This window comes from Pelodiscus sinensis, chromosome 5 (assembly GCF_052426305.1).
Source record: "Pelodiscus sinensis isolate ZL-2025 chromosome 5, ASM5242630v1, whole genome shotgun sequence".
In the NCBI taxonomy this organism is placed as follows: Eukaryota; Metazoa; Chordata; order Testudines; family Trionychidae; genus Pelodiscus; species Pelodiscus sinensis.
In genome coordinates, this window is record NC_143056.1 from 84,269,564 (window position 1) to 84,294,551 (window position 24,988).

A 24,988-nucleotide genomic window follows, 5' to 3' on the forward strand; every position below is an offset into this window, starting at 1 on the left:
TTTCCCTGCATTGGACTAGTTTGCTTTAGTGATTTTAATACTGTCTTTGAGAAACTGCCATCTTTCCTGAGCTCGTTTTTACCTTAGGTTTTCTTCCCAAGGGGCTTTACCTACCAGTTTTCTGGGTTTTTTTATCTTTATTCTGCTGCTCTTACTCCTCATTCCTGTCTTCAGAATCATAAAGTGATTTCATAATCACTTTCATTCATGTTGCTTTCATCCTTCTGATTCACAACCAGTTCCTCCTGTTGGTTAGAATCAAGTCTAAATGTGCTGTCCCACTGGTTACTACCTCTACCTTCTGAAACAAGAAGTTGTCCCTAGTACATTCAAAGAACCTATTGGAAAGTTTGTGTTTTGCAGTATTACTTTTCCTACAGATGTGTGGTTAGTTAAAGTCCCCTATTACTATCAGGTCTTTTGTTTTGGATATTGCTGTTATTTGTTGTAGAAATACCTCTTATGTCTTCTTCTTTAGACTTTGGTGGTCGATAGTAGACCCCCTACTATAACTTGCTTGTTTTTCCCCTTTTATTTTCTCTCAAGAGTCTTTCAACTGGTCTGGCTCGCACTTCTTACTGGATGTCAGTACAAGTGTATTTTTTTATATAATGCAATACCTCCCCCCTTCCTCCCTGCTTTTCTCACGTGAACAAGATATACCCTTTTATATCAATATTCTAGTCATTAGATTTATCCCACCAAATTTCAGTGATGACAATTAAGTAATAATTTGGCTTAGGTACTAATATTTCCACTTCCTCCTTTTTATTCCCTATACTCCTTGAATTTGCATATAGACATCTAAGATGAGGAGCTGATTCCTTTATTGTTTCCCTCTTGCTGCTCCTATGAATATATCAAAATTTGTCATGTTACTCACATCTACCTTCCTATTAAGATCAACTTTTGTTATATCTACCTATAGGTTTATGTTTCCTGCCCCCCTTTGAACTTAGTTTTAAATCCTGCTAACCAGATTGGTGAGTTGATGTCCAAAGATGCTCTTCCCCTTCTTTGTCAAGTGGAGACCATCTTTTCCCAGCAGTTCTCCTTCCCAGAACAGCATTCCATGGTTGGGGAAGCCAAAGCCCTTCTGTCAACCTCATCTCTGCAGCCACTTTTAGACTTTTTGTTCTGAAACAGTGTTTCAGTCAAACTTTAGTTAAATTTATTCTAAAAGACCTGAAAAAATGTAAACAAAAATTGTTTCAGATTGAACAAAATGTTTCATTCGACCCATAATGATCCCCCCCATTTTTATTTTGGCTACTAAGTGAAAATATCAGTTATTAGTACAGATATACTTACAAAGTCCCCTCTATAACCTGCAACATTCCCAGCAGTACCCTAACTGGGAAAGGCTGAGTCTAGAGTAGCTGTGATCTCTCTTGACTAGTGCTGCTGTCCAAGTCTGTACTGCAAGATGCTTGTGTTGGAGAATATGAACTTGTGCTTGTGAGCAATAGTCTGGATTTACTTATGACTATGTATTTGTGTGACCTTGCAGGACCATCTGATGTTCCCTCGGATGTTAATGAAATTGGTCAGTCTTCGGACTCTAAGCAGTGTCCACTCCGAACAGGTGTTTGCCCTTCGACTACAGGACAAGAAGCTCCCTCCGCTGCTCTCAGAAATCTGGGACGTGCATGAGTGATTGTGTATTCCCAAGGCACTGACCTGTTGAAGTAACATCATTACCTATCCCTTGCAAACCAGAAGCCAGCCTCCCCTCTCCAAAGCACTGAACTGTGGGCTGGGCAGTGCAGAGTGATGAGTCTGTGGTTTCTCTGATGTGATGAGAATGCATAAGGCAGCTGGGAGAGATCAGATGGTTTTGCAATCTTTGATTTATTTTCCCTTCCTTCCCCCTTCTCCCAAAATGGGATCACATCTGAAAATAATAGAGATGAAGATCCTATGCCATGTTTCCTCAAAGTTTCTTTATTTTTTCTAAGTACATGTTCTAGGGCCGTGGTCCCCAGCATTTGCATGCGCCCGCCAGGTGCTCGGGGCTGGCCTGGTCCCGGGCACATGGCGCGCTGCGCTTGGCGGGGGGAGTGCCGGTGTATAGTCAAAAAGTGAAACTTCTCAATTTTTGTGCTGCACCGGCCCCGGGCGCGCAGCGCTTGCGGGGGGGAGGCGGAGCGCCGGCCCCGGGCATGCGGCGCTTGCGGGGGGAGGGTGGGGGGAGCGCCGGCCCCGGGCGCGCGGTGCTTGCGGGGGGGGGGCGCCGGGCGCGCGGCGCTTGGAGGGGGCCCCACCCCCGGGCATGCGGCTATGGGGGGGGCCGTCCCCGGGCACCCGGCGGGCGAACGGCCACGCCCCCAGCACCCGTCGGGTGAACGGCCATGCCCCCTGGCGCCCGACAACCTGAAAAGGTTGGGGACCACTGTTCTAGGGCTTTGCCCCACCTATTCTTTCCCTTCTCATTGATTCTGAAAGTGAATTTGCAGGAACTTGCTAAACCTTCACTGACAGCATCTTAGCCCAAGAGGCTTCCCCAAGGTTTCTGAGGCAGGGTCCCCTGTGTATGTGGATTTGAGGAACTCAGGGAAGTATCATGTGGATGTGCTAAGGGGATTCCCTGTATTTAAAGTCTCTGTTATGGGCTGCCCTTCACAAAAATTCCCAAAGAAGATGCTGTTGGTGGCATTCCCTTTTTGTGAAGCTTCATCTCTAAAACTGTTTTTTGCATTCTGGCTCTCATGTGGCAAGTAGATACCTTGAATGTGCAGTGCCATTTACTGAAAATTGTTCTGTAGACAGGGAACATCTTCTGTGTACCATAGAGAAACCATGAATCATTTAGCTGCTTTTTAAAAATAAGATTGCCCATCACGAAAAGCAATGACTTTAAAAGCAATGACTTGAAACCATGGAATAGATGTTATGTTGGTGTTTATGGAGAAGAGAGAGGAATGGAAGATGCATCAGAGTCTGGGCAGTAGAGGTGATGGAAGTATGTCAAGAATCACCAAAAATTTAGTATGTTTAGTGTGTTGCAGTGCAAGTGAAGATTATCAGCTGGGGACAGAGAATGCATTGCATTTATAGCATAGTAAAGGTCATTGCCTAACCTATGATCTGAGTAGCTCTCTCAGAACCCCATCTTTAGGAGTATTGAGCATAACCAACTCTGCTGAACTGTTTTTCTTTAAAAAAACAACAAATGGTCTGGTAGCACTTTATAGACTAACAAAACATGTAGATGGTATCATGAGCTTTCATGGGCACAGCCCACTTCTTCAGATGACTGGAGTTTTGAGTTTAGGATGTGCAGACCCAAAATAAATAGGAGAGAAGGGGAGGGGGGAGAAGGAAGGGATGGGAGATAGGGAGCAGAGGGTATAGAAAATTCAGGAAGGTAGAGGGAATCAGTAAGTTTCTGAGGATTGGGTATTTAAAACAAAGCAGATAAGAATCAAAGTCAATTGATAGTATCCTTCCTGACATAGGAGTCTACATAAAGAGCTGTTTGCACCTTCATTGAGTATTAGGTAGTTAATGTCCTAACCATCCTTCATCACAATTGAGTCCATTAGCATGAGAATTTAATTTGCAGATGAACTCTAATTCCAATGCTTCTCTGTGTATCTGGCTAGTAGAATTAGTTTGTGACAAGACAGCCACTTGAAGATACGCCTACACTGCATGGTTTTTGTGCAAAAACCTGTGGAGCGTCCACACCTCAATTGCACTTTTGTGCAAGTAAATCGACAGTAAAATGGCAGAACAGAGGGCTTTTTGCGTTGCAGGTAAGCCTCCTTCTGTGAGGCATAATGCCTTTTTGCGCTACAGCTGTTGTGCAAAAAGGCATGTGTGGATGCTCCGCAGGGTTTTTTTGCGCAATTAGAGCCAATCTGAAAAAGTACAGGTGCTCTGATGGCCATTCTGTGAATGGCCATCAGAACTTTCTTGTGCAAGTGCGTCCATGCAGTGTGGACGCTCTCTTGTGCAAAAGTGCAATGCAAAAGTGATGTGCTTTGAGGTGTGGATGTGCTTTTGTGCACTAAGTTATTGTGCAAGAACTCTTGCACAAAAGGCTTCTTGCGCAAGAAGCCTGTAGTGTAGACATAGCCTTAAGGTATTTCCAAGAATATGGTTAGTAAGGCTGTGATTGTCATGGAGGATGCGGAATTCACAGAATCCATCACTTCCAGTGACTTCTGTGACACTGGCAGACCTGCAGCTGACTAGCTGCTGCCTGCAGCAGGGGACCCCGTAACAGCCCAGCTTCTGTGATCAGTAGGGGGACTCTCCTGCAGCTCCCAGTGGCGAGACCCACCACAACTGATTTCTGCTGCTGGCATCAACCCGTAAGCTCCCCAGTTGCCACCACTGGCATGAGCTCCCCCTGTAGCTGCTCATCCATGTCAAGCAGCTGGATCCCCCTGCCACTCCCAGTCACTTTTGGTGGCAATAGAGGGATCCCCGAGCTATTCAGCAGCCGGGGGTTCCCAGCAGCTCTGCAGCTGCTGCTGCTGGCAGGGGTCTCTCCTACTACTGTTCAACTACCATGAGCAGCCAGGGCCCCATCACAGCTCCTAGTCATTGGCAGTTGCAGAAGAAGGATCCTGGAACTACTCAGCAGCTGAGGCCATGAGGTTCCCTGCAGCAACTCAGTCTCCATCACTTGCAGGACCTCCCTCCTACAGCTCCCCCATTGCTGTGGGCAGTGGGGAATCCCCTGCAGCTCCCAGTCCCATAGGGCAGCAAAGGAAACCCCTCATACTCACTGGGCATTGGGGTCTCTGTAGCTTCTACCCACTGTAGAAGGGAGGGGGGATAATGGAGCTGGATCTTCCTCCTTCCCCATTTTGTTAGTGATGTTTTTAGTAAAAATCAGGGACAGGTCATGGCTTCCATAATTTTTTATTTTCTTCCTGTAACCTCTCTCTAATTTTTACTAAAAATATCCATGACAAAATTGTAGCCTTAGTGTTTAGTGCAGGGGTGGGCAAGATAAACCTGACCTTCCTTCTGCACCCAACCTCCATCCCAGACTCTGAACCCCCTCCATAGAAAAGTGCAGCTCTTGACCATTTACCAAAATCTTGGAGTGCCCCCCCATCAAAAATTATTGTCCATCTCTGGATTAGTGGGATGTGAAGGCATCTCTGTATGATGAATACCCTCTTGTCCTGGTATAAATACTTACTAAATCCTCTTCTCTCCACCTTGTGCATCTTGAGATTCACTCACCAGTGACCTGTTGGTCCATAAGTATTTTAGTATTTAGAGAAATAATTTGTTTGACAAAACAGAGAAGTGTCATTGCAAAAAGTGTTCCTCATTCTGCAAGAAACAGAGTGTATTTGATCCCAGAGGTAACTTTAAGACTCTTGGTGGCCTGATCTTAGTTTATCTTCTCTGTAACAGGGATTTATGTTTGTTTGCCCAGTGAGTATCCTGAGAGCCTTCGTTCATATGGCTCCTCGTTTTGGGCTGTGTATGTGAGCACCATGTCTGTAGCAAGGGCTTTTTGTCCATTTTGCACTCAAGGTTGGTTCCCTGCCTCTAGCCTTCACTCTGCACCTTTGTAAAGCACTTGTAACAATCTGTAAAATAATCTGTTGTTTTTTTATAACTCATTGCAATTGCAAAATTACTTGTTTAAATCTGTATTTTTAACTAATCTGTTTGAGAAATGTTAATGTTTATACAAAAGAATAAAGCCTAATACAATATTTTTGACAAGCTATGATGCACCATCTTTTTAGGGTTGACATAAACTGTTCATCTTTTGAACCTCAAGTTAATAATTAAAAAGGAGAAAACACAGCATGGAGAAGGAAATGGTTGCGAATGCAAAACTGTGTGGCTCCAATTTAACTTCCTTCACCCTCTCCACATGTTGGAGAAATCTCCTATGAAAGTCACCAGCTTGCTGCACATCTTTCTGGGACCCCAGCTGACAGAGGGGTGCTTTGTGCTCCCCACGAAAGGGGGGGTACAGGTTGCACCGTGGAGACGGTGCTGGGGGACTGGGCTTTTAAGCCGGGTTCCCCCCCTTGCTGCCTCTGATACAGAGGCAGCAAGGGCTGGGGGCCGAATGAGAATAGTAGGCTTATCGTATTCTGTTAAGTAGGGTATCCTTAGATGGGGGTTGCAGCCTATTTTAGCACGTGTTCATTAAGCCCCTTGCCTTCAGCAGATCAGGGACCTAGCGCTGCTTGGCTTCACCTCCTGCCGGGTCTGCAAGGGGGGCCGGCTGATTTCCCCAGGTCCCGCCCTGCTCAGCCGAGGCCGGTGCGACCCGCATGCAGCCTGCAGCGCCCCTCCGCCTTGTGGTGCCGAGGTGTTCTCGCCGCTCCCCCTCCGCCGTGCGTAAGTGGTTCGCTCCCTCCCGCCCTCGCCCGGTGGTTCGCTCCGCTCCGGGCTCTGGATGCGGAACTGGCCGGCTGGCTCAGAGGAGCGGCGGGGCGGCGCGGGAAGCGGCTGGGGGCTGCAGGTAGAGGCAGGCCCCGCGCCGGGGGCCGCGTGTGGAGGGGGCTGGAGGAGCCGGGGGAGGCGCTAGGGATAGAGCGCGCCTGGGGGCGGCCGGGGGGGGGGTTCCTGGGGGGCCGGGGCGGGTGCCACGCAGTTGTCCGTGGCGCGGGGGGCGGTTGGGACGCGCGCGGCGGGCACCCGGGAGCTCTGCGGCTTAAGAGCTGTGAGGGGCTGGGAACCACTTGCCCTGGTGTCCCAAGCGGCTGCCTGCCGTGTCCCCCCTTCCCCGCAGTTGTGTGGGGCTGAGCAGTGCGGCTGGGCCCTGCTACCGCTGCCTCCCTTCCCCAGCCTGGTCCGGTGGCGATGCTTTCCGGATGGAGAGTCCTTGGCAAGGTCACGGCGGGAGGGGGGATGCGCCTCACAGCTGCTGTGGACGGATTCTCTGCTCTCGTGTGCCTTGCGCCCGTCGTGTCAGCGGCTCCAAAGGGCACCCTGCAGCTCACGCTCTGCGGCGGTAGGCCTGTCTGGGCTGACAGCTTTGGCATGAAGGCTGCAGGCCTCTGTTAGTGCTGAGGGTTGGCAGGATCCTGCCTGTACTACCTGGGGTTTTCAATTCTTGATCTTGTGATAGTCTAGCACATGTGGACCATTCCGGTACAGACGTATTAGTTGCTCTTCTAGATGAGACAGGAGCTCTGCAGTACTTCTGGCTTCTTCCTGCTTCAAATGGTTTGGGTAAAGGGCTTTGGTAAAGGAGGATTCCTGATTTCTCAATGGTAGCTTGTGTTTGATACAGGTTCACTGTAGGTTGAACCTCTCTGGTCTGGCACCCTCAGGACCTGACTGAAGGGATTTGCCAAACCAGGGGAGGTCCCCTGTCATTGGCCTCCCTGCCTGCTGGCCCTCCCTTACCTCCTGTTGCTTCTGGGTCCCTCAGCCCCAGGCTCTGGCCTTGCTGCTGCTGCCCTCTAGCAACAGCCACCCTGCTGTTGGCCTGGCCCTGTCTGCTGCTAGCCCCACCGGGGCTGGTGCTTCCTGGTTGCTGCTGGGGCCTGAGCTCCCCACAGCAACATCCTCCCCCCCCCCATGGGTTCTCTGACAAGTTGACAGCCTCCCTTCCCTATTGGACTAAAAATTTTGCAGGACCAGAGAGTCCCAGTTTAGGGAGGTACAACATGTACACTCTACAAAGTGTGCTTGCTAATCTTGAGGATACAGAATCTTAGGACTAGAAGAAACCACAAGAGTTCATCAAGGCCAATCCCCTGCTCTCATGGCAGGACCAAGCACCATATTGACCATTATGTGGCTTTAGTAAATAGTCATTACCTTTTAGAAGCTGTTGCTAAGGTAACTCTTTGCTGAGAGAGGGTGATTTTCATAGGTCTTGGGATGGTTAGTGGGGGAATTACAAAGAAATATAATGAGTTTGTGGTGGGGATGTGTATCTTTCACGCAAAAGCTAATTAAATTAGGGATAGAGCAAGAAGGTAGTAGCAAGCTGGGCATTTGAAGTGGAGGTGGTTCAGAGAGGAAACTTATGCTCTTCTTCTCTTTCCACTCAGGAAGGGAGTGCTTAGGAAGTTTGCAGACTAGGTAACCAGAAGAAACAAGGCAACTGACTGTTTTGCTTGCAGAAAGATTAGATTAGGAAGTACTTCATAAGTTAAGGACATTTTTCTGGGGGAAGGATGTTGTCCTTTGCTGTTTTGCTCTTTTTTTGGGACCATATTGAAAAAAGGTGGCTTTTAACTAGGGATGTGAAGATTTAACTTTTTAATCCAGGGGTGGGGAAATTCAGGCCTGGGGGCCAGATGAGGACCTCGGCTGCCCTGCATCCAGCCTCTGAGACTCAGGGCCTCCCGAGCATTGGGGAGCCCATGCTGCTGCTATAGCCCCCCAGCTGCTCCCCTGAGGATTGCAGCGTGCAAAATCTACTAGGCTATGCCTCCCTAGTTTCTGGTGTGTAAGAATGTGGGGAGTGTCTTTATCCTTCTCAGTGGGGGGCCACAGTCGTTTCTTTTCCCCTGCTTCTCACATGCGGCCCCCGACTGATTTTTCTGTGGGTTGGTGGCCTCCGACCCAAAAAAGGTTCCTCATCCCTAGTGTAACCAGTAAGGTTCATCCTAACCGGGTGATGCTTAAAAGTTCAGGTTAACCAGTGGGATGGAGCTGCAGTGGCTGCTCAGGCCGCAGGGGCTGCTCTAGCACAGCCCCTGCACACATCAGGTCCAGGCACCCCACAGGCAGGGACTGCTCCAAGCGGGATGCTGAAGCAGCCCCTGCCTGCAGTGGTGGGGAGCCGCAGGCAGGGATTGCTCTGGCTAGGCTGGTAGAGCCCCTGCCTGCAGCAGAGGAAAGGGGAGGACTTTCCAGCCCAGTGGTGGGCAGGGAGGGGTACTCCAGCTTTCCCTCTTCAGTCAGCTAACCGGTTAAACAAAATGTTTAACCCGTTAGCCAATTAAATGGGATTTTACATCCCTAGTTCTAACTCTCTGTTGGGCAAAGGTGAAAAAATGATCTGATTAGAGGGACCAGCTGGAGGATACAGTTCTCTGTTCCTGGTGCTTTCCCCTGTCCTTCGTAGTTTCTGTAGCTATGGCTTGAGCCTCACACAGACAGCTATTTTTAGGTGTATATTAAGCAATATTTTAAAATTATTTAAAAACACCCAGCCACACAACCTTAACTTGGTTCCCATAGATATGGCAATAGAAATTTACTTATTACCTTCCACCCTTAACAAATCTGCCACTTTCTCAGTGTTCAGCATAACTCCAAATCAGTACTCCTATTCATACACTCTGCCAGACCCTCCCTCTGTGTGCTCTGTATAACATCACTGATCTGGGGAGAACTAGCCACTGGTTGAGGGAGGTATAAGAAAATGTGATCATCTTTCTTATGGCTTTGGTAGGTAGCAACAGTTCAAGTTTATATCTAGGTTTGATAGCCAGCATGTTACTGCAACAGTGAGCTGATGGACGTCCTTCAGGTCTGCAAAGAAAGAATGAGGGGGACATTCAGATATAATGTGCTCCATAGTTTGTGCCTGATGACCATAGTCACATAAAGGTGTTGGCCTCCTTTTTAAATTTAAACAGGGTTTGTTCACAGGGCTTATGAGAGAGACTGGTTTGTATCACATCAAGACTTCTGACATAAGTTAAAATGGCAGGGTCAATGATGACTTCTTTGTTTTGACTGGATTTTGTGGGTCTGTGGGACCAAAGATCATAATAAAAAATATTAATTAGACACTTGGCATCAATAGTTGAATCTCAGGAATGGGTATTGATCTAGCGATTTAGCATCTTCCTGAATTTATTAAATGGTCAGATTTAACTTGCATCAGTGCAGCTAATACATCTGGGGAAAATTATCTAAAATAAAAGTTCAATAGAAAAATGAACATTTGGGAAGCAATAACACAGAGAATCATAGAATACTAGAACTGGAAGGGACCTTGAGAGTTCGAGTCCAGTGTTCGCTGCCCTCATGGCAGGGCCAAACACTATATAGATAATCCCTGACAGGTGTCTGTCTAACCAGCTCTTAAATATCCCCAGTGATGAAGATTCTGCAACTTCCCTAGGCAATTTATTCCAGTGTTTAACCACCCTGACTGTTAGGAAGTTTTTTCCTAATGTCCAACGTAAACCTCCCTTGCTGCAATTTAAGCCCATTGCTTCTTGTCCTATCTTCAGAGGCCCAGGAAAACAATTTTTCTCCCTCTTCTTTGTAACACCTGTTTAGATACTTGAAAACTGCTATCATCTCAGTCTTCTCTCTTATTTAGTTAAAAAAAAAAGTCCAGTTCTTTCAGTCTTCCTGCATAGGTCATGTTTTCTAGACCTTTAATTATTTCTGTTGCTCTTCTCTGGACTTTCTCCAATTTTTCCACATCTTTCTTGAAATATGGTGCCCAGAACTGGACACAATACTCCAATTGAGGCTCAGACAGCAGAGAGTAGAGCAGAAGAATGACTTCTCGTGTCTTACTCACAACACACCTGTTAATTCATCCCAGAATCGTGTTTGCTTTTTTTTTGCAAGTGTTACGCTATTGACTCGTGTTTAACTTGTGATTCACTTTGATACCTAAATCCCTTTCAGCAGTGCTTCCTAGACAGTCATTTCCCATTCTGTATGTGTGAAATGGATTGTCCTTTCCTAAGTTGAGTACTTTGCATTTTAAACTTATTAAACTTCATCCTATTTACTTCAGACCATTTCTCTAGTTTGTCCAGACCATTTTGAATTTAAACCCTATCCTCCAAAGCACTTGCAACCCCTCCCAGATTGGTAGCGTTTGCAAACTTAATCTTATTCTCTATGCCTCATATACATCATTGATGAATATATTGAACAGAACCAGTCCCAAAACAGACGGCTGTGGACTTGTTACGCCCGTCCAGCATGAGAAACCATAGAGTGAGAATGGATAGAATATTAGACACAAGTTTGGTGTTTTTGCTTTCACATACTACATTGTGATTTGAGTTACATAAGCAGAAGCATCATGTCATGGAGCTGGGAGGTGATACTCTCCTTGTTTTTTGTTAGGGTACATGTGCAGATAGGCACTATGTGTGGTTAGTAGGTCTTTTTAGTTTCTATTATTATCCTTTGTCTCTGGTGTGACTGTTTCTGGTATATTGCATTCAGTTCTGGGTAATTCTATTGTAGACTGGAGCTAAAGTGGTCCAGAAAAAAATGTAAACTTTTGTCAAGATTTATTTCCCCCCCATGGCCTGGTGTGGAAACATTGAAAATAAGCAGTTACATGAAATTTTTCTTAACATGAACAGTGAAAGAATTTTTAGAGTAATGTTCAAAATAATAATGTTACTGATACCCTTCAGTTCCTCAAAATGCTTTCTCATAACTAATAAATATTTTAAAATGTTTCTCGAGGCATGAGTTTCATCTACAGGATAATGTCAGGTCTATTTACATACTATTTCTGAGCCTAAAGAAGGGCTACTCAACTTTGGAAGTCCCGGGGGCCACAACAATACTCACAGTACATGCCGAGGGGCGTAATTTAAGTGTGGTTACATATACATGCAAATATATATGCAAATAGCTTCTTTCACACTGACAGGCATGAATACAAAGCACTTCACACAATGCCCCCGCGCTACTGGCACTTCCTCCCTAGGGACTAGAAACGCCGACACCCTCTGCCCATCTGTTCCAGCCAGCCCATCCATTTGTGTCTTTCAGTGCTCACCCCACCTGGGAGATGCCTCACCATGTTTAAAGAATCCCACGCGCAAGCTGCATGTTGATCTCTGCGTAAACCCAAACCGCACCATGGGCCGCCAACAAATGGGCTGTGGGACACATGTTGAGTAGTCCTGGCCTAAAGGTTATAACCTCCCATTTTGTTTACAACAGAACTGATGCACCCTGTTATTGACATTTTTTTTCCTATTTGCCAAAAGGCAAAATAGAAACAAAATCCTAAAACCAAAAAAACACCTAGGAGCCTTGATGTGCAACTGTATCTTCATCCTTACTCAAATCAAACCTTAAAGAATTTTATATATTTATTTAATAAATATACCAAAATGTAGTTTTTATGTTCTAACTAAATTATACATTTTTCATTCTTAAATACATAAAGTTTAGTTTTGATAAACAGAGATCTGTTGCAGATATTTCCTGAAATTCCATTTTTTTCTCAAAAATAATCCGATGCCTTTGAAATTTCTGAAAATTTTACACCTCATCCCAGGAAGAAACCAACAAATTAGAAGAAGAACATAGAAGTCTAACCATTGATCAGGAGTTTGAAGGAATTGATTTGGGAACAAGAGTAAAAGAGATAAATAGCTGCAGCTGGGCTAAGTGTTTTAAGGTTGGGTTTTTGCTCATGAAAGCTTACGACCAAATATATGTTAATCTTTAAGGTGCCATAGGACTCCTCGTTTTTTTTTCTTATTTTCATAGACTTCTAAAGCTAGAAGATACCATTATGATTATATAATAGGAATATAAAATCCTGTTTGTTTAAATGGAGGTGGGCCGTTCACATCCCTATTATCTACTCCAGTGTTTCTTAAACTGTGTTCCATGGCACACCGGTGTGCTGCGAGGCAGTCGGAGGTGTGCTGTGGAGAACAACAGAATTCAAAATGGCCACCCTTAACATAAAGGGGCCTTAAAGGGAAGGCTTTTTTTTCTCAATAATTCTCCCCCCCCACCTTTTTTTTTTTTTTTTTTTTCCCTTCTCAACAAAAAATCATTGGTGTTCCTCATTTAAAAAAAAATATTGTTTGGTGTTCCTCGGTCTTAAAAAGTTTAAGAAACACTGATTTAGTCAAACCTGATGCATAACACAGGCCATAGAATTTAGCCAGTAATTCATGCATCTAGTGTGGAACATTTAACTGAGCTAAGACATGTTGTTTAGAAAAGCTAGACATACACAAATCCATGGGTCCAGATTTAATGCATCCGAAAGTACTGCGGAAATTGGCAAATGTCACTGCAGAGCCTTTGGCCATTATCTTTGAAAACTGATGAAGATAGGGAGAGATGATTGGAAAAAGGCAAATGTAGTATCCATCTTTAAAAAAGGGAAGGAGGACAATCCAGGGAACTACAGACCAGTCAGCCTTACCTCAGTCCCCAGAAAAATCATGGAGGGGATCCTCAATAAATCCATTTTGAAGCATTTGGAAGAGGGGAAAGTGATCAGGAATAGTCTATATGGATTCACCAAGGGCAGGTCATTCCTGACCAATCTGATTAGCTTCTATGATGAAGTAACTGGCTCTGTGGATATGGGAAAGTCGGTGGATGTGATCCACCTTGACTTTAGCAAAGTCAAGGTATATTTTTGCTAGCAAGTTAAGGAAGTAGGGTGGTCGGTTTCTAGCTGAGTGCCCCAGTGATTGTTTCTAGGGCCGGTTTTGTTCAACATCTTTCTTAATGACCTGAATGAGGGGATGGATTGCACCCTCAACAAGTTTGTGGATGACACTAAGCTAGGGGGAAAGGTAGATATGTTGGAGGGCAGGGACAGGATCCAGAGTGACCTAGACAGATTAGAGGATTGGGCAAAAAGAAATCTGATGAGGTTCAAGAAGGACAAATGTAGAGTCCTGCACTTGGGATGGAAGATTCCAAGCATTGTTACAGGCTGGGGACTGAATGGCTAAGTAAGTTCGGCAGAAAAGGACCTGGGGATTACAGTGGATGAGAAGATGGGTATGGGTCAACAGTGTGCCTTTGTAGCCAAGAAGGCGAATGGAATATTAGGTTGCATTAGGAGGAGCATTGCCAGCAGATCTAGAGAAGTGATTATTCCCCCTTTATTCAGCTCTGATGAGGCCACATTTGGAGTATTGTGTCCAGTTCTGGGCCCCCCCACTATACGAGGATGTGGACGCATTGGAGAGGGACCAGAGGAGGGCAACCAAAATCATTAGGGGGCTGGCGCACATGACCTATGAAGAGAGGCTGAGGAATTTGGGCTTATTTAGTCTACAGAAGAGAAGAGTGAGGGAGGATTTGATAGCAGCCTTTAACTTCCTGAAGGGAGGTTCCAAAGAGGATGGAGAGAGGCTGTTCTCAGTAGTGACCGATGGCAGAACAAGGAGCCATGGGCTCAAGTTACAGTGGGGGAGGTTTAGGTTGGAGATTAGGAAAAACTATTTCACTAGGAGGGTGGTGAAGTACTGGAATGGATTATCTAGGGAGGTGGTGGGATCTCCATCCCTAGAGGTTTTTAAGTCTCGTCTTGACAAAACCCTGGCTGGGTTCATTTAGTTGGGATTGGTCCTGCTTGGACAGGGGGCTGGACTTGATGACTTCCTGAGGTCTCTTCCAGCCCTATGATTGTATGAAATATATCTTTATATAAAGATTTCCAGTTATAGAGAATCCTCAGCATTCCTATAACAGCAGTGGGAGAATTTTTTATGATCATCGCTTAAAAATGTGCTCCTTATTTCTAGCCTGAATTTGTTTCTTATAACGAGACTAATTTAAAGAAATTCTAAAAAGTCAACCCACTGGAGTTCAACACAAATAGTTCTTGTTGCTATAAACCTAAGGACTCCAAGCCATGTATCTCTGCACTCAGCAGCCATTGAATTGTGAGGTGTCCTCCTCACTGGTGCTGATTGGTGCTTTTTCTTTACTGACCAGTTGACAGAACTTGTGGCTGGATAAGTTATTTATTCTGGGTCAATTCTGTTCTTGCTGCACTTTCAGAAGTTGTAGCCAAATGAGATTTGGCTTCAAGTCCAGGTCAGTAGATATAAAATAATGCATCAATTCCATATCTGGGACCAATGTGACCCATGAATCTGCTATTTCTTCTAGTCTCTTGAGTATCTTATACCTGTGGCTGACCCAGAAGCAGGGGTTGGTCCTCATGTTGCCTCCGGTGTACTTTGTTTCTACAAATAACAGAGAGAGCTCATATTAGGTGTTACAGTGAGCACCTTAGAGGATAACAAATATATTATATCATGAGCTTACATGGATAAAACCCACTTCATCAGATGAAAGCTCATGATATAATATATATTAGTCTCTAAAGTGCCACAGGACTGCTCATTGTTTTTAAAATTCCAGACTAACATGGCTACCCCTCTGAGTCTTATTTCTAGGTTTGTCTGTGGTGCTTGCCACCTTAAATAAGAATGAATTAATCCTTGTGACACTCTTGAGTGGCAGGAAGGTAACATTATCCCCATTTTACATATTGGGAACTGAGGCAAGCAGAGTTACTTACCCATGGTGTCTTGATGAGTCTGTGGCAAAGTTTTGAAGTGAATCCTGTTTTCCTGAATCCCAATTTATTGCTTTAACCACAAGAGCAGATTTCTCTTGCCATTGTCTGTACCCCTTCCCCAAGCAAGACTGCAAATGTAGTGTTAACAGTTGTCTCGTTTAGCAAAAAGGAAATGGTTCTTCTTTCACCCGAAACGTGCCTGTGTAGGCCCTTGCTGGTCTCAGGTTTTTACCTCTTTGGGGTCCAGTCAGCTGGCCTTAGATATCCTTTCTGCTCTGAGGCAGGGGGAAGTTTAGATCAACGTTTCTCAGCCTTTTAAATACCAGGAACTGATTTGCTGCCTCCCTAAACTCCATCAGGAAGATCTTAGGGACTGGTTCTGGTCCACAGAGGGGTTACTGAGAAACACTGGTCTAGATCATTATTAGGTTCTGTTACCTTTTAATTTTTAAGTGAATTTCCTGCTGCTCAATAGTGTGGAATTGACAGCAGCAGACATTGAATAGTTTGTGTATCAACAGCAGTGTTCCCTCTAATTTTTTCCATCCATATGCAAATACATTTTATTATGTGCAGTGAGGCATGTTAGCATGTGCACCACCAGTAGAAACACATACTGCTTGATGTGGGCGCTTTGCTAATCAGCTGGGCGGCACCTGACTCTCTCTTGTGTGGCTGCCCAAATATTCAGTGTACAGAGAATGCTGATTAACAGAACAGATAAAATTTGAGCAGCTGGAGTACATGCTTTCTTGTACTTTCTTTCCAATGGGAATCATTTCCTGTTCCAAAGAGGACCTTGCAGGATAAGATTGAAAGTTCTGTCCTTACAATCTGTTCATTTGTGGGTATCTTTTCAGATACCGTGATCAAGGGGCTCAATTAGTGTGTCTTATTATGATGATTTTGGGGATAATGACACCTGTTTTATAGAATCTGGACTAATGCCCACCAAACTCATTCAAACAAGGGTCACTGAACCACCATTAGATGGTAACTATTTTCTGTCACGCACAGTTAAAACCGGACTGGAATTGATTATTTAGCACTTAAAGCTCAATTTCCCTTTCTCCTGAGCCTTCTCATCTCATTGCTTGTCATATGTGTACTTTACAAATACAGCATTTTGTGTTGACCCTTCACACTGTAGTCAACATCCTGGGTCTAAAAGGGCCCTTCAGTGTCCAATATGCTCCTTGTTTGGTCCTAGGTATTGCTTGGATAGCACTTCTTTGCCCCACATCTCCTGATCAGTGAACATGCTTCTGTCATTGGTTTCCCTGCCCCTTTGAGTCTTCCACATAATAGATTACTGATCCAGAAGACACTGTGTCCGCCCACTCCATCGCTTCCAGCCTAGCAAGATTAGAAATCAAAGTGTGAACTAACTACAGGGTTAGTCAAGATTGACAGATTCTGAGTCAGGAGAGACAGAAAGGGTATGTCTACACTATCACCCTAGTTCGAACTAGGGTGGTTAATGTAGGCAACCGGAGTTGCAAATGAAGCCCGGGATTTGAATTTCCCGGGCTTCATTTGCATGTTGCCGGGCGCTGCCATTTTTAAATGTCCGCTAGTTTGGACTCTGTGCCCGTGGCTACACGCGGCACGAACTAGGTAGTTCGGATTAGGCTTCCTATTCCGAACTACCGTTACTCCTCGTGGAACAAGGTGTACCAGTAGTTCGGAATAGGAAGCCTAATCCGAACTACCTAGTTCGTGCCGCGTGTAGCCGCGGGCACGGAGTCCGAACTAGCGGACATTTAAAAATGGCGGCGCCCGGCAATATGCAAATGAAGCCTGGGAAATTCAAATCCCGGGCTTCATTTGCAACTCCGGTTGCCTACATTAACCACCCTAGTTCGAACTACGGTGGTAGTGTAGACATACCCAAAGAGTGACTTGTTTAAAGCTGGAGTAAGTGGAAAAGGGGTAGGTGTGCTCAGTGTGGGCCACAGGGGTCTGTGATTTTTGTGTGCTCCTCAATTTCATTCTCTTGGGAGATGCACAGAGAGCACTGAGACTACTTGTTAGCTTGCCACAGGCATATTCTTTCCTTCTCACTGCTGCTGACAGTTCTGTTTTGTGGGCTCCCTGGAATCTTCAACAGACCATGATTTGAATTGTTGGCATTGTCTTTGCCCCATTTGTAGCACACAAGGGGTTATCTGAAGAAAATAAAAAGGCCCTTCCCTGTGAGAAAGGGAGAAATCAGCGTGGGGAAAAAAGTCAGACCACCTTTGTCTTAAACCAAACTCAAATGGTGATCAAGAGTGCCTTTCAACATGTATAATGTATCTAATCGGGATTAGGGTCTGCCTCCAGCCACTTCCTTTGGATCAGTTCACTATACCTGCACCATGCAGTCTTGGGAACAGTGAGGTCTAGATAAAGTTTACATCAGAGGAGTGAAGTTCTTCAGTAGCTTCCAACAGGAGCAGTGGGGAGCAAAAACCAACTTGGCTTAAAGACTGAGCTTGATAAGTTTATGAAGGGGATGGCAGGATGGACCTGCCTACAGTGGCAAACAACTGATCTTTAACTGCTAGAAGCGGCAAATATCTCTAATGGTTGTTGATGGGATATTAAATGGAGAGAGCTGAGAGTTACTACAGAGACTTCTTTCCTGTCAGGCTATTGGGGTCCTGCCCACATGCTCAGCATTTAAATCAGAGGTGGGCAATAATTTTTGATAAGGAGCCATGCCAAGATTTTGATAAGTGGTCAAGGACTGCACTAGCCTATGGTAGGGATGTGGGGTCTGGGGTGGAGTTGGCTGCAGAAGGAAGCTTGAAGTATGGGTCTGGGGTGCAGGAGAGGGTATAGAGTCTGAGCGAGAGTTTGGTTCGGAGGAGGTTGTGACCTGGGGAAAAGAGTTGGGGGGCAAGGTCCATGAGGTGGTATGAGTGCAGGAGAGGATTCTGGCCCAGGGGTGAGCTGTAGGAGGAGGTACAGGTCTAGAAGGGAGTTGTGACCTGGGACGAGAGAGGGTAGTGACCTGGGGCAAGGAGTTAGGGTGCTGGAAGGGATGGGGTGCCACAGGCATATTCTGGCCCAAAGGCACTTACCTAGGCAGCTCCCCGTCAGCAGTCCAGCAGGACCATCAGGGCAGGCTCCCCAGAGCTCAGAGTGGCTGTCTGTGATGTGCCTCTCTGCGGGAGGAGAGTCTTCACAGACTGTCCCCAACTCCAGCACAGTCTCTCCTCTCCCATTGGCTGCCCCCAGACCCTAGCACATGGGAAAGACCATGGGGGGAGAGGGGGTTTATCTTCCTTTGCATCATGGGGCCTGGGTCCTTTACTAATGTAAATGGTAAATTCTCTGTAATTTGAAGTCTTCAAATCATGATTAGAGGACTTTAATAACTCAGCCAGAGACTATGAGTCTCTTATAGGATTAAGTGGATGAGGTTCTGTGACCTGCAATATGCAGGAAGTAAAACTAGATGATCATGATGCTCTCTTCTGGCCTTAGATCTATGATTGTCTACCTTTTTGGTGATCCATAAACTGAACTGAACAGTCTGGCTTGGAAACCAGCATCATGGGACACCTCTGTTCACTTTTGGACTCCACAATTCCCTCCCACCATCTCCAGCATAGCTAATTCTTTTCTGAATGCATCCCTTATTTGCCTTAGCAGTGGTCTAGGGATCTGCCTGATTAGCACTGGGTGATCTCTAGGTGATTGTGAACTTGGTAAACTGGTAACTGAATTTGGTAAAGTGCATTTGCAAAGGTCTTGATCAATTGCAGGAACTGCTTCCTCTGTGCAGGTGTGAGGCACTCTCCCTTGGCACTGTAGTTTGTTCTTAGCTGCTGGTTAGCGGAGGTACTAAGCTAGGGCCCCATAGCAGAGGCAGTTATCGTCAGGGTGTCTCAGGTACTCCATATACTCCATATTTTAATTTCCTTCCTTCTACCTGGTTCTATCTCATAGTCCACCTGCCTAACCACTTAATATGGATCCTGTCATCAGACCATTAATTTTGACTTGGCTGAAGGGGGCAGCAAAAAGATCAGATCATCTGTGTATAAAGTCAGTAGTTAAGCCCCTCTATAATTTTGTTCCTTAGCATGTTGGGTCTTTCTTAAGTTCTCTCTGGCAAACTCCCATATGCCCTGAATCATTCCCTTAATTGTATGATGTGTTTGATATGCGCTTAATGTCTATTTCCTGTTCCTTCCAGCCCTCCCATGGGAAATGTAAGATTCTTTGCAGTTGGCAACTATAAAGAAATTCAAAGATAGAGAACCCTGTAGAGGCCTGCAGAACTTCTTTATGGCAGACAGAGGCAGCAAGAGTGTTGGTCCCAGTGCTTGGGGTCATTACTAATAAAGCGTCCCAACATTCACTTCATAATCTTGTTAAATTGCTCATGAAGCCATCTGTCTGCATGTGGTAAACTGAGGTTTTCTAGGAACTTGACCTTTAGAATGGAACATCATTCACATGTCAGCCAGGAAGTGAAGTTAATCCCTTGGTCCATTAGTATTTTGTGGGGAAATCCCATGCCTGAGAAGAGTTTCAAGAGCTCTGGTGGTACCACTGTATCTGTCACGGAGCAAAGGGGAACTGATTGCATATCTTTAGTGTTTGGCCCTTATAAAAAGGCTTCTAAGTACATATAGCATCAGAACTCTAACTTGCTTGCTGTATAGGCAGTTGGATATAAAAATCCCCAGTTCAGAACTCAAGCTGAGACGGTTTCCCCTTCAAGAAAAACATACTAAAAGATTACAACTGAAAATATAAACTCTTAGCAGCTATGAAATTCTCAGCTAATCCAGTTCAGGGCTACAAAATTTCTTGTGTTGATTGTCTTTCATAGAGATTGTATAAATAAATTTTAGCTGAGATTTAAACATAGATGGTAAGTTGATAAGGCAGAAATAATTAACAAAGTGCTTGAGGTGTAAGGAACTGCATGGGAGAATGCTCTTGAACCTGTACCAGCATAGCAATGTGGGGAACAGAGAAGAGACAGGCTGGAAAAGCATAAAAGGAAGTAAAGGAGATACACTTCTATGGGGAGGTTGACAGGCGCAAACTAGGGATGTTAAGGGGTATTTCACTAATCATGTTGTCTATAAAATTTTGATTGACTACACAATTAGTTAATAAAAGGGAAGGTGCTCAGTCCCGGCTTGCGCCAGATCCAGCAGCCCCTGTAGAAGACTACTCGACTACTTGCTTGCATCCCTAGAACAAACTCTTGGAGATTATTTAAAACAATATACATTTAAAACTGGATCTTGCCATGATGGGGAAGCTGATGGAGTGATCTGAGGGTGTGGGCGATGGGATTTGTATCTGAGAAAATGGGCAGCAGCATTCTGCGCATGCTGGAGTATGGAGAGTTGAGGAGGGGATTCTAGAAAAGGGAGTTGCTTAAGACAAAGTGAGAGAGGACTTTCCAAAACTTATTTTTCATGTTTAAATTGAAACCAGGGTTAATAGTTAATTTTGAGGACTGTGCTGCAAAGATAGTCCCATTTGACTCTGTTGTCCCACATTAGTGTATCACCACTGCTTACTTCCATGGAAGTTTCTTTGTGGTAGGAGAGAATCTCATTCTCCTGTGATTTCTCCACTAGCTCCTAATCTACTTCTGAGGTCAGTTCAAGACCTGTGTCTCATCTCAAAAGCCATCAGTGGGTGGGGACCTAGCTACATCAGCCACCACATCTCTGTCCATGAAGACAGCTGTGCTCCTCTGGGATAAATGTTCTCCTGGTTGCAGCTGGCTTGCCCCCTCTGCACTCTGGCCACTCCTGAGAGAGTCTCATGCTTGTGTTAATGCATCATCCTTTGGACAGCAGCATTATGGTGAAAATGACCAAGCTTAGTGGGTGCTTGGGGAAGCTTTGAAGAAGCAGCTGTGCGTAGCTGGATGAATGGTAGACTCTTTGTCAACTGAGAGTCTATGGTTCTTAGTGAATGCTAATGATCTCTGATGCTTGTGTTGCCTCTGTAGGTGGGGAAAGACCTTTTGATGGGATGGTCTGGTGCAGAGGTTCCCAACCTTTTCCAGATTGGGACCCATTTTGACAATTCAGGAAAACTTGGTGACCCAAGGCAATTAAAAAATGGGGGGAAGTCAGGGGGCAGAGCCACTTGGGGAAAAACTTGGCGATCCTTTTGAAATGAAACCAACTCATATTTGGGTCCTGACCCATAGATTGGGAAACCCTGGTCTAGTGCCTGTTGCAGATATTAAGCTAATGTAGCTCAGAGTCCTTTAGGTTCTAGGAGGTAGATGTTGAATTGGCAGTTCCTGGGTAAAGCTTGTTTATAGTGTGGGCAGTGCTGAGAGCTTTTGTGTATGAGCTGAGAGAAGGGGAGAGCTGCAGCTGCTATATAAATAGCTCTGACAGGCTGGGATCTAGAGAAGAGAGATTGGGTTGCTATGGAGATTGATCTGAATCAGATTACCTGCTGCTCTTGTTCTCTAGCCTGTGCTTGTTTAGTGGTTGCATGGCCTTGCATGTGCTGGGGAGCATGCTGTTATCACACTGAAGGGATGGGACAGAGGAAGGAAGTCGGGGTCTGTACGTGGCAAGTTGGTGAAATCAGTTACTAGAGCATCCAAGAATTGTAATCATTCTGGTCTCAATTCTGTGAGGCAGAAGCAACATCCCTGTCTGTGCAGTGGGTACCATTTGTTTGCATGTGAAGGATTCTGATAGTGTGTGTGGGTGATGACAAATATTTCTGCCTTTGTGTAATAATGACATGGAGACAGGTAACCCCCTAGAGGAACAGTGACTCATACGTGCCAAGGCCAGAAGGGACCATTATGATCATCTGGTCATATAGCACAGGCCATAGAAATTTCCCCAAATAATTGCTACAGCAGAGCATTTAGAAAAACATCTAATCTTGGGTTAAATACGGTAATGAAGAATCCACTCCCACTCTGGTAAATGATAACAGTGGTTAATTACCTCACTGTTTTAAAAATGTATGTGGATTTGAGCAGCGGTTCCCAACCGCTGGTCCACGGCCTGCTGGCAGCTGGTCTGCAGCAACTCTGGGAGCCGGGGCTGGGGTACACTGCTCCTGCCGGGGCTGTTGGAAGAGGCTTGTCCGGCCCCATTCTCACCAACCAGTGCATGGCAGGGGCGGGGTTTCTTCCCAGATAGGGAAGAGCGCCTTGCTGTGCGGTGGGAGAACAGCGTGGAGCACAGCATGGCAGTCTCAAAGCAGCAACAACCAAGAAGCTTCACTCAGCTGGTAGCTGGGAGGCAGTGCAGAGTTAGTGCTGGGGGGCTTTGGGGTGGGGGAGGCTCTAAGAGGCAGGGGGCTGGCACTGGGAGGCTTTGGGAGTGAAGCTAATACTGGGGGGCTCTAGGGGTGGGGCTAGTAGTGGGGGCTGTGGGGACAGGCCTGGCACTGGGGCTCTGGGGATGGGGCTAATATTGGGGGCTGGCACTGGAGAGGGCCCTGGGGGTTTGGGCATAGTGGGGTTCTGGAAACCGGAGGCTGGCACTGGAGGGGTCTGGTTGCGGGGTGGCTCTAATGGGTGGGGACTGGCACTGAGGCATTGGAGTGGGATCTCCAGTGAACTGGGAAATAGGGCATCAGGCTCTGGTGCACAGAGGGACTCAGGGTGGGAGGCTGGCACTGGGGGGGTTGAGTGCAGGGGACTCGGGTCAGTGGCTGTTTCTAGGTGGTAGTGGAGGGGTGGGGGGTTCTAGTGTTTAGGTCTGGCACTGGGAGGTTCTGAGGACCAGTGCTTTTGGCGGACTGGTAACATTCTGTTTGCATATTCATTATTTGCATAATGAATATGCAAATAAAATGTTTCTAGTCCATCAAAAGTTTGTGAATGGGTTTGCCGGTCCCTGGTATAAAAAAGGTTGGGAACCACTGGATTAGGGAACTGACTTCTAAGTCTACAGGGTATTTGTAAACCAGTTTAGTGATGCTGGTGGTTTGGGAGTCAGGGGAGAGAATATCTTTGTGTATTAAAAATGTCCTTTTGGTGGAAGATGTCCGTGGCTTACATACTGAATCCTCCTGACTGGACTGTTCTCCAGAAGGATTGCAAGGGACTGCTTTTTTATTAATATGAATACCATCTCAGATTTCATTCTCTGAATCATTTTAATTTGACTTCTATTATTAATCTTTTCCCTTTTCACTGTCTTCTGGTTATATGAAAGATTCAGGTAGTTGGGATGTGTCGTCTGTTCTGTCAATTAGGAAGTTTTCCTGTTTTAGGGGGACACGTGTGCTCAAGGCTCAATGTTGTGAGATTCTTTATGCAATTGTATGTATTTCATTGGATTTTTCTCTTAGTTGGTACTGTGCCTGCGATGGTTCAACTGCACTAGACCAGTGCTGCACAACCTGTGGGTCTTGCGGTTGTCTTCCTGGGGGGTCGCAGCACTTTGATCTGGGCTGGCCGCCATTTTCTTTTCCTGGTTCGGCGCCCGATGTAGATGTGGCAGGGGAGCGTTCTGGCGCCTAAAATTAAAGGGGCCACAACACAATGTTCCCAGCATTTTTTTTTCCAAAAATGTTCCCGGCCATGGGGATCATGAATTAAAAAAGGTTAAGCACCACTGCACTAGACAAATGTGTTGCCGCTATCTGTATCCGGCATCTCTGCAATGGTTTTAAAACAAATTCTATCCACTTACAGACCTGCCCCCAGATAGTGCTATCTTCTGTGAAGGTACATATCCTTTACCTGCCCCGTTGCCCTGAAAGGGTGGAGGACAACACCAAGGGAAGCATTGTTGCACTGATGCAGCAACTACTTCCAACTCTGCCTTTAAAGACTGCTCTACATTCTGGCAAGCGCCACCCTAGGGCACCCAGTATTGGGATATTCTCAGCTCAGTTGCACAACTGTGACAAAAACACAAGAACTATCAGTTCCTTGTGCTCATTTGTTAGATTGCGGTAGTAATAGATGTCCCAAATGGATGGGGCCCTATTGTACTGGGCACTGTTTAAAGACAAAATTTCTATTAAGCAGACTGTTAAATGTTAGTACAAATATTGTATGCAGCCAAAATTGAAAACTAATATGAGAAATGGGAGTTTGTCTTCTGTGCCTGTTGTGGCATTTATTTTGCACTAAACTCTATCAGTCAAATCAGTGGGAAAAATAACTGCAAGAAGTGCACTGACCCACTTTAAAACTGTGTGCCCTCAGATGGGAATTGATGGAAAGAGAAAACAGAACTTCGGTGAAATTATACTAAAATTACAAACATACTTATGGGGCTAAACTACCCCGTGCTAAGTGAATGTTGTATCTCTAACACCCCCTTCTTCTCCCTTTGAATTATGTAGCGATCACACACACATGCAACTAGCTAGTCATGACATACATGTGCCGTAGACTATAGTCTCGTAGATACCTGTCTTGGGATATTCAGGCTGAAAAATATGAGACACAAGGAGTCTTAGTTCAGTTAATAATGAGGGATCAAAGCTGCGGGCCCTGCTTGACCAAATTCATATTGAAGAGATCGTGTCCATTGTGGACAAGTAAGGAGACATACAGACATTCGCAAAATGACATGTACTGCAATGATCAGGGCAGGATGGATTGATTTAAATCATAATTTAAATCACTAAAAAAAATGGCTTCAATCAAGTAACTAAAAAAGTGAAGACTTATTTGACTTAGAGTGTACTTAATTTGGAATAAGCCCCGCTGGCACTTCTTTTGTGTGTGTGTGAAAGCAAGTATAGACTGGGGTTCCCCTGGAAAAACTAAATTATGCTGAAGTAAAATAGGGATAGATTTATGGCATCATCATTATGGTCTGTGGCCATGAT

The 24,988-nt window shown here is 45.5% G+C and overlaps 2 protein-coding genes across 33 annotated transcripts in view; both read left to right on the forward strand.

The window, feature by feature from the left end:
• The window catches only part of NR1H3 (nuclear receptor subfamily 1 group H member 3), a 78,217-nt gene extending 72,517 nt beyond the window's left edge, over positions 1–5,700 (forward strand). For all 5 annotated transcript variants that reach the window (XM_006135350.5, XM_006135349.4, XM_006135352.5 and 2 more), the window contains exon 9: positions 1,511–5,700. In XM_006135350.5, coding sequence (XP_006135412.1) covers positions 1,511–1,657 — 147 coding nt within the window. In that variant the 3' untranslated portion in view covers positions 1,658–5,700. The remainder of the gene's footprint in view (positions 1–1,510) is intronic.
• Positions 5,701–6,072: 372 nt separating this feature from the next.
• The window catches only part of MADD (MAP kinase activating death domain), a 125,909-nt gene continuing 106,993 nt past the window's right edge, over positions 6,073–24,988 (forward strand). For 27 of the 28 annotated variants that reach the window (XM_075927623.2, XM_075927633.2, XM_075927628.2 and 24 more), the window contains exon 1: positions 6,330–6,454. The gene's annotated coding sequence lies outside the window, so the exon portion shown is untranslated. Of the gene's footprint in view, positions 6,455–24,988 lie in introns of all 28 variants that reach the window. The other variant, XM_075927624.2, reaches the window with a different exon arrangement.